Here is a 14,663-nt window from a genome sequence, read left to right on the forward strand (position 1 = left end):
ATTGTTAAAAAGTACACACTACTCAAAGCAATCTTCAGATTCAATGCAATTTCTATCAGTAGTCGAGTAATGTATTATACACATGTAGAGAAAATAATCCTAACATCTAGATGATCCTGAATAGCCAAAGCAATCTTAAGAATAAAGCTGGGGGCGTCATACTTCCTAAGTTCAAGCTCTATTACAAAGCTAAGGTAGTCAAAACAGTATGGCACCAACACAAAAAAACAGATTCGTAAATCAGTGGAACTAAAATGAGAGGCCAGGAATAAACCGATGAGTTAACAATCAAATAATTTTTGGCAAAGGAGCCAAGAATATACAAGGAAAGGACAACCACATGCAAAAGAATAAAACTGGACTCCTTTCTCATCCACAAAATCAACTTAAAAGTGATTGCAGACTTGAATGGAAGACCTGAAGCCATAAAGCTTCTAAAGGAAACATAGGCAGATAAGCTCCTTAACAATAATCTTGGCAGTGGTATGTTGGATCGGACTTCAAAAGCAAAGACAACAAAAGCAAAAATAAACAAGTGGGTCGACCTCAAACTAAAAAGCTTCTGCACAGCAAGGGAAACCATCAACAAATGGAAAGGCAATGAACTGAATGGGAGAAAATACATGCAAATAATATATCTGATAAGGTATTAATATCTAAACCATATGAAGAATTCATTCAACTCAGCAAACAATTTTAAAAAATGGGCAGAAGAAATGGACATTTTCCAAAGAAGACATACAGACGGTCAATAGCATATGAAAAGTTGCCCGACACTAATAAGGGAAATGCAAATCAAAATGCTGAGATACCAGCAGACATCTGTTAGGATGGCCATCATCAAAAAGACAACAACCCAGCACAGCTACTGCACAGACCAGACTTCACTTGCTTGTGTACCACACTCTGCCTCCTCTGCAACCATGTTCTGACAAACCTGATATGGCTGAGACTGAGAAATTCAATTCATCGGTATCAAAGAAGGTAGAAAAATAGGAGAAACAAATGAACAGGAGAAGCAAGCAAGAGAATCCTAGTAAGACACATGCTGCCAACATGCACTATAGATTTGTGAGCATTACCTTATTTTACTTCTTTTAGCAATTTAACTTTGAGCAATTTAACTTTGTAACATGCAAAGAGAGTGGATCAAGTTGAAAAGACTGCATCCTTTTCACATCAAAGAATTGAGAACTACTGACAATGAAGGCTGGTCTGCCACTCCCATCTGCCAGCTGGCTGGCAGGAAAGGAAAAGAACTTGCATGTTGGTGAAGGAAGATGTTGGGTGGGAAAACAGTGAAATCTAGAGTAAAAACCAAGCTGACCCGAGACATCTCACAGGCTGTAAACAGGGTTTATGGGGTTTAATCACCAGGCCATTTTTTTGTTCAAATGATTTTAATTATTGCAATGCACCATTTTTAATTTGCAAATAAAAGTTTTAAAACCTGAAAAAAGGGCACCTGGGTGGCTCAGTCAGTTAAGCGTCTGCCTTTGGCTCAGGTAATGATCCCAGGGTTCTGGGATGGAGTGCCACATCAGGCTCTCTGCTCCGTGGGGAGCCTACTTCAACCTCTGCCTCTCTCTCCCCCTCTCATGAATAAATAAAATCTTAAAAAAAAAAAAAAACTGAAAAAAAAAAAAAAAGACAACAGATAACAAGTATTGGAGAGGATGTGGAGAGAAAGTAAATCCTGCAATATAAATTGGTGCAGCCACCAAAGAAATAGTGGGCAGGTTCCTCAGGAAACTAAAACTAGAACTACCATGTAATCCAGCAATCTCACTTTTCTGGTTTTTCGAAAGGAAATGAAAACAGGATATCAAAGAAAGATTTGCACGCCCATGTTTACTGTAGCATTAATCACAATAGACAAGATGTGGGAAGTGTCCATCAAACAGGTGAATGAATAAAAGCATGGCATTTATATAGTACATATAAAATATATATATTATATATATTTATGACATTTATATAATATATAATATGTATTATATATACACACACACACACATTTATATATATAATGTAAATCACTCAACCATGAGAAAGAAGGAAATCCTGTCATTTGTAACAACATAAAAGGAACTTGAGGGCATGATGCTAAGTGAAATAAGCAGGACTAAGAAAGACACCTCGTAGTATCATTTATAAGTGGAATCTAACAACAAAAAGGTCGAACTCCTAGCAAGGGTACAGAAGTGGTTGCCAGGGGCTATAGAGTGCAGGACATAGGGAGCAGTTAGTAAAAGGGTACAAACTTTCAGCTTCGAGGTGAGTAAGGCTGAGGATTTAATGTAAAATATGGTGACCATAATCAACAACACTGTACTGAGTAACAGGAATCTGTTGAGAGAGTAGAACTGAATGCTCTCACCAAAAACAAGTAAGTGAAGAATGGATGTGTTAATTAGCTAGACAGGTTAAATCCTCTCGCGACATATACGTGTATTAAACCACCACAATGTACACATTAATATTTTATAGTTTTATTTGTCAACTGTACCTTAATAAAGTTGAAATAAAAATTAAGAAGAAAAATAAAATTATATGAAGTGAACAGGAACATCTAGCTTCAAGAGATATTTAGGTGTTAAAATCTTTCAGACCTGTGACTGAAACTTTGTTTCTGAGATAAGCCAAACAAGCTATCCATGAAGAGGTGATTCTTTATTTTAAAAAACTTTTCTTTATCTAACCTATGAAACCCCTTCAAGTTAAATTAAAAGTCTTAGTAATGATCTAGTACTTTGGACTGAACTTTCTTAGAAAAATGGAAAAGGTGGAAAATAAAGTCCCTGCAGATTAGGATGTCATTTATATAGAAAGCAGCATGAAAAGAGCAGAAAAAATGTCAGCCTACAGCTATAGATTTGTTTAAAGAAAGAGAGAGAGAAAGAAATCTGAGTTCAAAATTTGGCTCTGCAAGCTAAAAGCTACAAGCTTTATGATCTTAGCAAAGTATTTAACTTAAGAGTCTGTTCCCTGGGCAAATACTTGCTGGCTTGTGATAAGGATTAAAGATAAAAATATGCAAAATCTAGAGTTGGGCTAGTGTTGAATATAAATAATTAACATGACCTTATGCAGTAATCTTTTACCAAATGTGTGGCCAGACACTAACAGAAATTCAGTATAAGACATATTAAGTTATTCTCAGCCTATTTTATATAGGCATTGGATTTTTAAAAGAACAGCTAATGCAGACCATAGGTTTGACAGCCTTTTGATATACAGATTAAGTTCAGGGGATGGGAGAGAGAAGAGTCCTCTGAGCCTTCAGTGATAACAAGTGAAGCTAACATTTACCCAAGTACTTTTTCTAAAACTTAGAAGTGTTTAAGAAGAAAACATAAATAAAAGTTTAAAATACAATATACATTATGCAAGAAAGAACTCAGAGGTGCCATCAACATAGCATAAAACGGATGGAAGAACCAAATTCACGAGACAGTCCCAGGAAAATTCTTGTTAACACTGAAGAAGGGGATACATACCAACATATATACATACATGCATACATAATATTTACCATGAAGACATGTAGTAAATAAGACACTATAGTATCAGCGAGGGAATAGATTAAAAATCGAAGGAGTATCACTGGAGTAGAAAAGAGCCCCCCAAAATGCTCAACTCAAAAGGAAAAAGGAAGTGTTTTCAACAAATGAAACTGAAATAACTAAAAATACAAATGTATAAACAGTAACTTATCACATGCACCACGTAAAAATTTAACAGAAAATGGATCACAGATCTGAATATAAAACCTAAAACTATAAAATTTCTAGAATAAAACACAGGAAAAATCTTGATCTTGTGTTAGGCAAAGATTTCAGAGTTGGGATACAAAAACCTTCATCCATAGAAGAAAATACTGACAAAGTGGATTTCATCAAAACTTAAAACCTCTCCTCTTCAAAAGAACCTCAACAAAAAACTCAGCAACAGATTATGAAAAAATACTACAAAACACTACTGTTTCAGGGTTATGGTATAATAGGTCAGCAACTTCCTCTCACAGGGTTTGATGAAGTTCTTTATACTATTTTTACAATTTTTCTGTAAGTTTGAAATTATTTCAAAATAAAAAAGTTAAACATGAAAGAAATCAAAATGTTTAAAGAGAGAAAAACATGACTGGATTTTTAAATAATATTTTATTTATTTATCTGAGAGAAAGAGCACAAGGTGTGGAGAGTGGGAAGGGGCAGAGGAAGAAGGAGAAGCAGACTCCCCACTAAGCAAAGAGCCCAATGTGGGACTCAACCCCAGGACTCTGAGATCATAACCTGAGCTGAAGGCAGACACTTACCCGACTGACCCATCCAACTGCCCCAAATGGATATCTTCTTTTTGAAATTTTCTTCGTAAGAAGGTCCATAGAATAAGACAGAGAAATCATGAAGGAAAACCTTAACGACTTTTTTTTTTCAAGATTTTAATTTATTTGTCAGAGAGAGAGGAGAGAGGGGAGAGAAAGAGGTAGGCAGAGGGAGAAGCAGGCTCCCTGCTGAGCACGGACCCTAACAAACTCTGGGCTTGATCCCAGGACTCTGGGATCATGACCTGAGCCAAAGGTAAATGCTTAACTGACTGAGCCACCCAGACATCCTACCTTAGTAAGTCTGAACGTGTAAAACGCAAACACTTGCGCATGCCAAAAATAAATGAATCCAAGGAAAAACAAAGAAAAAAAATGTTTGTAAAGGACAAACAGCAACAATTTCTTTAATTGGAAAACCACAACACAACAAAAGACAAACACAGCAGTTTTAAAAAACAGAAAGTCAAACACCCAATAAACTCATGTTTATTGACATAAGTCCTATGTTACTTGTAAATGCAAATCAAAGCCACAATATAACATTTTTTCATTTAATAGAATAAATTTTAAATTGTTAAGACTAAAGAACAGAGAAACAAACACTCATTTACTGCTGGTGGGACTATAAATTATACTCAATTTAAAAAAGAAAATTTGGCAAAGTTCATGAAAACCTAAAATTCACTGAGCAATTCCACATGTACAAATTTATCCAATGGATAAAAATATACCCAAATATATGTACGAGGAAGCTGAAAGCAGTAGGATAGAACTGTGAGCACTCATAACAATGTCAGTGTCCATCAAAAGGGGATCATGTTACACTTGAACAATTCCATGCTATACTGCTCTAAAGTAAAAGGCAGATCTGTACATGCTAATATGAAGATATCTCTAACATATATAAAATATGATAATGGTGAAAAAATAGTTTCAGAACAGTAAGTATAATGATAGAATTTACGTAAATTTGAAGAACATAAGAGTACATATGTATATGTACACACATGAGCATGCCATAGTGTATGCCATAAACATTTTTGGGAAACCAGAGAAGTAGTAGTTAACAGTGTTACCACTGAGGAGAGTGACTACAAGCCAGACTAGTGAAGAAAGGCAGACTTATATAATTTTCTTTAAAATTTGCACCTTTTATTCTTTCATCATTTTCTCTTTTATAATGTCAGAAAAATAATTTTTTTTTAGAGGTGGAGAGTAACATGGGGTGGGGGAGGCAGCGGGGAGAGGGAGAGAATCTTAAACAGGCTCCATGCCCAGTGCAGAGCCCGATGGAGGGCTCAATCTCACAATTTGAAATCATGACCTGAGCTGAAATCAAGTGGTGGACACTTAACCAACTGAGACACCCAGGTGCCCCAACTTTTTTTTTTTCAAAGCAGGCTCCATTTCCAGCATGGAGCCCATTACGGGGCTTGAACTCACTACACTGCGATCAAGACCTGAGCTGAGATCAAGTTGGATGCTTAACTGATTGAACTACCCAGGTGCCGCTAAAATCTAATATTTAAAGGTCTCTTGAAAATAAATTATTTTACCCAAAATTTGTGGATAAAGTTGTCCAGTTTCTTTAATTTGCATTTTTATCAATTTTGTAAAAGCATTACCTGAAATGGTTTGGCAGGGGCATATGTTTCAGTTGCAGGTGTGGGTTTCGGAATGCTTTCAATCAATTCCAGAATTCCTTGCAGTTTTTTATCTGAGATTCTTAAAGAAATCAGTGGTAACTTTCCAAAAATCTTGAATCTGTTTCAAAAAAAGGAATTATTATAAAGCAAACTCCATTCTGATTTATGTATACTAATTAAAAACACAATTGTTCCCCTTAATATACCCAAAAATAAAATGCAATTTTAAACTCTAAAAATTATCCACATACTCCATAAGACATTCCACAATCTCCACTCAAATTCCTATTTGGCCTTACTGACCCATCTCATTAGGTGAACTAACCTCATTATTTTTCAGAGATTTTTTTTCTTTTTGAGATTTTATTTATTTATTTCTGAAAGAGAAAGAGAGAGAGAGAGAGAGAGCATGCACAAGCACAAGCAGGGGATGCGGCAGAGAGAGAAGCTGACTCCCTACTGAGCAGGGAGCCTGACTCAGGACTTGATCCCAGGACCCTGGGATTCTGACCTGAGCTGAATGCAGACACTTAATTGACTGAGACACCCAGGCACCCCAGAGATTTATTTTCTAACATTATTAAATTTATTATCTCTTTTCTATTTGCCAAAGACAGCTGACAATAATTACTGTTTATTACATGATAGGCATTGAGGAAAGCATTGATATGCATTATCTTAAGTCCTCACAACCTATAAGGTAGACAACCGATTTCTGCTGTTAAAAAAACAGCAGAAATCAGTTGCACACATGGTTCCTAACAGGAAACTAATGCTTAGGAAGTTCAAATAACTTCTCTAAGAGATAATATATCTAAATCCTGTTTTAAAGTCAGATTAAGAAATTTTAAGACTTAAGAAAAATTACATGATCATATAAATTGATGCATGGCAAAATCCAAAAACCTATCATGATAAAAAAAAAAAAAAACTCTGAAAGAACTACAATAAAGGTGAGCTTCCTCAACTTGATAAAGAGTATCATCAAAAAACCTGCAGCTACCGTATTTAATGGCAAGAAACTCAGTTTTCCCACTAAGATTACACAGATGCACAGAGGTCTCTCTGATCATTCCTTTTCAACACTATATTGGAAGTTCCTGTCAATGTGTTAGGACAAGAAAAGGAACTAAAAGGTATACAGAGTCTGTTCACAGATGACATGATCATCTATACAGAATATCTAAAAAGAAAAAAAAAAAAAAAAAAAGAAGGCTCCAAGAACTAATAAGCCGTTTATCCAACAGTCAATTGCTTTCTTATATACAAACAATGGGCAAGTAGAATTTTAAAATTAAAAATAATACCATTTATATTAACACCCAAAAATATAATACTTGGGTATAAATTTAACAAAATATCTACAAGATCTATACAGAGGAAATTCAAACTCTGAAGGATGAAATCAAAGAAGAAATGAATATAAATGAGCGACTCCATTTTTATTTGTATTAAAATTCAATATTCTTCAGATGTTAGTTCTTCCTAAAATGATCCATGGATTCAATGTAATGAAAGTCAAAATCCCAGCCAAATACTTAATGAATATTGACAAAATGACTCTGAAGTTTAAATGGAGAGGTAAAAGATCCAGAACGGTCAACATAATATTGAAGAACAGGGATGGAGGATTGACCCTCCCTGACCTCAAGGCTTACTATAAAGCCACAGTAAGCAAGACACTGATATTGACAATAGAATAGATAAACAGATCAATGGTCAGAAGGGAAAGCCGAGGAATAGACTTCCATAAGTACAGTCTACTGGTCTTTGCAAAGATATTCTCTTCAAAAACTTTAAGACTAATCTAGAAAAATGTTGCTAAGGCTGATGTTCAAGAGATTACTACTGTCTATGTTTTCTTTTAGGATTTTAATGGCTTTAGGTCTCATACTTTGGTCTTTAATTCATTTTTACCTCATTTTTGCATATGCTGTAGGAAAGTGGTACAATTTCATTCTTTGGCATGTAGCTGTCCAGTTTTCTCAACACCATTCTTTGAAGAGACGGTCTTCTCCTCATTGTATATTCTTGCCTCCTTTGTTTAAATTGACCATAGAGGCATGGGTTTATCTCTGAGGGCTCTATTCTGTTCCACTGATTAATGTGTCTATTTTTGTGCCAGTACCATACTGTTTTGATTAGTATAGCTTTCAAGTACATCTTGAAATCTGAGATAGTGATAGCTCCAGCTTTATTCTTCTTTTTCAAGTCTGCTTTGGCTATTCAAGGTCTTTTGTGGTTCAACACAGATTTTAGGATTATCTGTTCTAGTTCAGTGAACAATGCCATGGATATTTTGATAGGGATTGTATTGAATTGGTAGATACTTTGAGTTGTATAGACACTTAATGATATCAATTATTCCAAACAATGAGCATGGATAGCTTTCCACCTGTTGGTGTCTTCAGTTTCTTTCATCAATGATTATAGTTTTCAGAGTACAGGTCCTTCCCTACCTTGGTTATGTTTATTCTTAAGTATTTTATTCTTTTTGGTAAAATTATTAACGGGATTTTTTTTCTTAATTTCTCTTTCTACACTTCATTATTAGTGTATCAAAATGTAGCTGATTCCTTATATTATTTATCTGCAAGTTTATTGAATTCATTTATTCTAATGAATAATTTATTCATTTATTCAAATGAATAATTTGGTGGAGTCTTTAAGGTTTTCTATGTATAGTTTCATGTCATCTACAAATAAGGATCACAGAAAATTGAAAGGAGATATAGAGATTTTTTTTTTAATATACCCCTTGCATCTACCCATGCATTGCCTCCTTCATTAAAAATATTCCCAACCAGGGGTGCCTGGGTGGCTCAGTGGGTTAAAGCCTCTGCTTTCGGCTCAGGTCATGATCCCAGGGTCCTGGGATCGAGCCTCGCATCGGGTTCTCTGTTCAGCGGGGACCCTGCTTCCCCCTCTCTCTCTGTCTGCCTTTCTGCCTGCTTGTGATCTCTGTCTGTCAGATAAATAAACAAAATCTTAAAAAAAAATATTCCCAACCAGAATGGTACATTTGTTGAAACTGATGAAGCTACACTGATGCATCATAATCGCCAAAGTCCACAATTTACATTACTGCTCACTGTTGGGTGTTCTACGTTCTCTGGGGTTGGTCAAAGTGCATAATGATATGTATTAACCATTATATCATTTAGAATATATCATGTATTTTCATTGCCCTAAAAATCCCTTGTGCTTCAATTATTCATCCCTCCCCTACCTACCACCTTCAAGTCCTGGCAAGCCCTGATCTTTTAACTGTGTCCATAGTTTTGCCTTTTCCGGAAGTCATCTAGTGGAAATCAGAATATGCAGCCTTTTCAGATTGGCTTCTTTCACTTGGTAATATGCATTTAATGTCTCTCTACATCTTTTCATGACCTGACAGCTTATTTCTTCTTAGTGAATAATATTCACTGTTTGATATGCTACAGTTTATCTATCACCTATTAACTGACATCTTGGTTGCTTACAAGCCTGGGCTATAAAACTGAAATATAAAATTTATGTGTATAAGCTTTATATAAAAGTATGGATAAAACTGCTATAAATATATGCACGCAGGTTTTGTGTGGATCTAAGTTTCAACTCCTTGAGACCTAAAACCATAAAAATCCTAAAAGAAAACAGACAGTAATCCCTTGTACATCAGCTGTAGCAACACTTTTCTAAGTATCTCCCCCCAGGCACATGAAACAAGACTACATCAAAATAAAAAGCTTTTGCACAGCAAAGGAAACCATCAACAAAACAAAAATGCAACCCACTGAATGGGAGAAGATACCTGCAAATGATATAACCGATAAAAGGGTTAATATCCAAAATATATAAAGAATTTCTACAACTTGACACCAAAAAAAAAAACAAACAATCCCATTAAATAATGGACAGAGGACCTGAATAGACACTTTTTCAGTGGAAACATACAGACGATTAACAGACACATGAAGACATGCTCAACATCACTCATCATCAGGGAAATGCAAATCAAAACCACAATGAGAGATCACCTGATACCTGTCAGAACGACTAGAATCAAAAAGACAAATAACAATTGCTGAGAAGAGAAAGAAAGAGGATTCAGGCACCATTGGCAAGAAGGGAAATTTGGGCAGCCCTTATGGAAAACAGTATGGAGGTTCCTCAAAAAATTAAAAACAAACACTCTGTGACCCAGGAATTCTACTAGTGGTTATCAACCCAAAGAAAATGAGAACAGCAATTTGAAAAAATACATGCACACTTATGTTTGTACTATTATTTACAGTAGCCAGCAGAAGCAACCCAAGTGTCCATCAGTAGATAAATGGATAAAGACGTTGTGGTACATATATACAATGGAAAATTACTCCACCATTAAAAAATAATAATAATAATAATGCTGTTTTGCCATTTGTGACACGGAAACCCTAGAAGGTATAATGCTAAATGAAATAAATACCATATGATTTCACTTCTACATGGAATCTAAAAAACAAAAACAAAGAGACACACAGAGAATGAAGAGATGGTTACCAGTGGGAGGAGGGAGGGGGTTGGGCAAACTAGTAAAGAGCAGTGGGAGGTACAGGCTTCTGGTTATGGAATGAATAAGTCATGGGGATAAAAAGGTACAGCACAGGGAATACAGTCAAATGATACTGTACTGTAGTAGCCTTGTATGGCGACAGAAGGTGGCTACACTTGCGGTGAGCACAGCACTAGAGAGGTGTCAAATCACTGTGTCCACCTGAAACTAATGCAACTTTACATGTCAACTATACTTCAATTTCTTTCTTGTGACCCTAAAACTGTTCTAAATAGTCTTTTTTTTTTTTGTAAGATTTTTTTTTAATTTATTTTAGAGAGAGAGAGTGTGCGAACACAAGCAGGGGGAATGGCAGGCAGAGGGAGAGGAAGAAGCAGGCTCCCCACTGAGCAGAGAGCTCAACATGGGAGCTTGATCCCAGGGTCCTGGGCAGAAAGTAGATGCTTAAACGACTGAGCCACCCAGTGTCCCTCTACATAGTCTTTAAAAAAATTAAAGTTTAGAAAAAAGCTGATATCAAAGAGTACATTTTTACTCACTATTTTTATCCCTGTATTTTTCCTAAAACTTAACTTTTTCAACTCACACACATGACTAAGGTTATGAGTCTAAAAATATATCTGCATTTCTTAAGAAAATTACAAGCTTTCTTTTACCTCCAATAGACTAAATACATGTAATTAGTTCCATCTATCCTAGTTTAACTTGGGTACATATTATGAATGTCTCAATGTATCTAAACTTCTTTTCAATTTTTTTATACATACCTGTATAATATACAACCTGAAAATATGGGCACCAAAATACTATGTACCAAATAGCAGAGGACTTCCTATTATTTGCCTTGAAAGTTTTAAGCTCAAATTTCAAAGGATGCTGTCTGATACCTTTACAGTTCCAGAGTTTTCTGTAATACCATATTCACCTTATACTACTCCAGCTCAGTAAACTGAAATCAAATGCTTCTCAAATTTGATCTTTCTAAATCATTTAGTTTCTGCCTTTTATTATTTTAGCTATACTTCTCTGATCCTAACCTATAGCAATTTTAGTATCATTAGAATACTAGCTCAAATGGCTTTCCCGGTATCTTTTCCCTTTTATTGGTGATGTCTCACTATATAATGTACTGGACTAGAAACTGGCAAAATATGGTCACTGGCTAATTCAATCTGTTACTTATTTTGATAAGTTAAGTATTATTGGAACACACCCATACCTGTTCATTATGTATTGTTTATGGCTGCATTCATCCTAAAACAGTAGAGTTGAATAGTTATGACTAACAATATGAAATTTAAACCTAAAATGTTCACTATCTGGTCCTTTACAGAAAAAATTTGCAACTGTTACACTGGATTGATCTCTCATGATCTTCCTCTATCTATCTAGATATAAGTATTTTAATCAGTTATTTCAGTTGTTTCTATACTATACATATTCCCTGCATTACAGGACATAAATTCTTCCTAATTGGATCCTAGTAAGTAGAGCAATCCAAAGCAAGGTCCCTCAGAATAAATATCAACTTCTTTTTTCTGGTACTCCCTAACTTTCTAGATTCCAGCATACACAGAAATAAGCTTAAAAGGAATCAATTCATACTCATGTTTACAATAGGAAATCACATCCATCTTGTTTTTTACCACATATTGATAAACTTTACAAGAAGTATTACACAACAGTAAAACAGCAGTGGGACATCTGGGTAAGAACTAAAAAAAAGCCCAAGCCGCGTATCTAAAAATCAAACTACACCTAGTGCTGGATTACGAAAAAACAGCGGAATGTGCAGAATGGCTTTCTCTCCTACTCTCTTTCTCAGGCCAAATTCCTGACATTCCTCTGCCTTAAGATGCTCAGTCTTAAGGCAGTCTAATTTCCTAAAAGAAGACAGTCTAGGAGAATAAGATTTAGTACATTACACTATGTTTGCTAGTGGACATAGTCACTATACTCTGAAAAGCAACAAAGAATAGTGTAGGTCTCTTTCACCAGATAAGAGCCGCTAAGTAATAGCAGCCACATCCACAGCATATGGGAAAAGGCCAGGCTATTTACTGCTTACCTCTATCCTTCTCCCTATACTTCACACACAAAGCCTTGAGCTTGAGGAAGTCTTTCAATTAATATTTACTTTAAATGTAAATGGTTTAAGTTTTCAAATGCAAGATACAAAATGACAGAATGGATGAAAAAAATGAGATCCAACTATAGGCTGTCTGCCAGAGACTCAGTTTAGAGCTAAGGACACAAATCGTTTGAAAGTTAAAGAACAGAAAAAAACATCTCATGCAAATAATAAATATAAGAAAATAGGAATAGCTTTAATAAAATTAATCAGAAAAGATTATAAGTCAAAATCTGTTACTAGAGACAAAGGACATTATGCAATGATAAAAAGGTAATTTCGCTATTAAGATATTAATTAAAACATATATGCACCAACCATCAGATCAAAAATATACAAATCAAACACTGACAGAACTAAGGAAAGAAACAGACTTACAGTCAGGAGACTTCAATACACATTTCAATATCTGATGTAACAAACAGAAGCCCAAAAAGAGGACGAGAACAATGCTATTGACAAAAATGGACCAAAAATAGACCAGAATACACATTTTTCTTAAATGCACACAGAACATTCTCCAGGACAAACCATAAAGAAGGCCGCGAACAAGTGTCAAATTTTTTAGAGGTCTGAAATCATTGAAAGCATCTTTTCTGATCACAATGGAATGAAACCAGAAATCAAAAGAAGGAAAATGTAAAATTCACATGTGGAAATTAAACAATACACATATTAAACAATAAGTCAAAGAAGCAAGTACAGGAAAATGAGAAAATATCTTGAGACAAGTAAAAATGAAAACAAAGAATAATAAGATTTATAGAATATACCAAAAGCCATACTGAGAGAAATGTATGGCTGTAAACACGTTAAAAAAAAAGTTCTCAAATCAACAAACTAACTTTACACCTTAAGAAACTAGAAAAAGAGCAAGCTAAACCAAGAGTCAGCAGAAGTAAGGAAATAAAGAGCAAAGAGAACCAAAACAGACAACTGAAAAATAACAGAGAAGTTCAACAAAACTGCTAAGTGATTCTTCAAAAAGATGAACAGAGTTGAACTTTTAGGTAGACTGAGAAATAAAAGAGAAATGACAACTAATATCAGAAATGAAAGCAGGGGCATTACTACCAATTCTACTGAAATAAGAATGATTATAAGATAGCTATGAACAATTTTACATCAAATGGATAATCAAGATGAAGTGGACAATTTTCTAGAAACTTAAACCTACCAAAACTCTAAACTGTGAAAAAATAGAAAACCTGAAGAGACCTATAACTAGTATGCAGATTGAATCAGTAATCTAAAATCTCCCAATAATGAAATGCCCATGATTAAAGGCTTTCACTAGTGAATTCTAGCAAACATTTTAAAAGAATACAAATTCTTCTCAAATTCTTTAAAACACTGGGAGAGAAAGGAACACTTCCTAACTCATTTTAAGGCCATGATTACTCTGATACCAAAGCCAGACAAAGACATTTCAAGAAAACTACAGACCAATATTCCTTATGATCACTGATCCAAAAATCCTCAACAAAATTCTAGCAAACAAAACTCAACAGTATCTTAAAAGAATTATACACCATGACCTGTAATTTATTCCTAGAATGCAAGGATGGTTCAACATGTGAAGACAGATCATTGTAATATACAACATTAATATAATGAAGGAAAAGAAACACACAATCATTTCCTCTGCTGAAAAGTATTGGAAAAAATTCAACACACTTCCATGATAGAAACATCCAACAAATTAGCAACAGAAGCTAACTACATCAACATAATAAAGGTCATATATTAAAAAACCCACAGCAGGGCACCTGGGTGGCTCAGTGGGTTAAGCCTCTCCCTTCAGTCCAGGTCATGATCTCAGGGTCCTGGGATGGAGCTCCGCATCAGGCTCTCTGCTTAGCGGGGAGCCTGCTTCCCCCCCTCTCTCTGCCTGCCTCTCTGCCTACTTGTGGTCTCTCTCTCTCTGTCCAATAAAAATAATATTTAATATTATTTAATAAATAAATAAAATAAAAAACCCATAGCTAACATGCTCAATGATGAAAGACCAAAATCTCT

At 35.0% G+C, this 14,663-nt stretch overlaps 1 protein-coding gene across 3 annotated transcripts in view; it reads right to left on the bottom strand.

The window, feature by feature from the left end:
* VPS13A (vacuolar protein sorting 13 homolog A) overlaps window positions 1-14,663 on the bottom strand; it is a 244,795-nt gene that overhangs the window by 152,606 nt on the left and 77,526 nt on the right. For all 3 annotated transcript variants that reach the window (XM_046022052.1, XM_046022053.1, XM_046022054.1), the window contains exon 23: window positions 5,956-6,094. In XM_046022052.1, the coding sequence (XP_045878008.1) occupies window positions 5,956-6,094 (139 nt within the window). The remainder of the gene's footprint in view (window positions 1-5,955; window positions 6,095-14,663) is intronic.

This window comes from Meles meles, chromosome 11, assembly GCF_922984935.1.
Source record: "Meles meles chromosome 11, mMelMel3.1 paternal haplotype, whole genome shotgun sequence".
Classification (NCBI taxonomy): Eukaryota; Metazoa; Chordata; class Mammalia; order Carnivora; family Mustelidae; genus Meles; species Meles meles.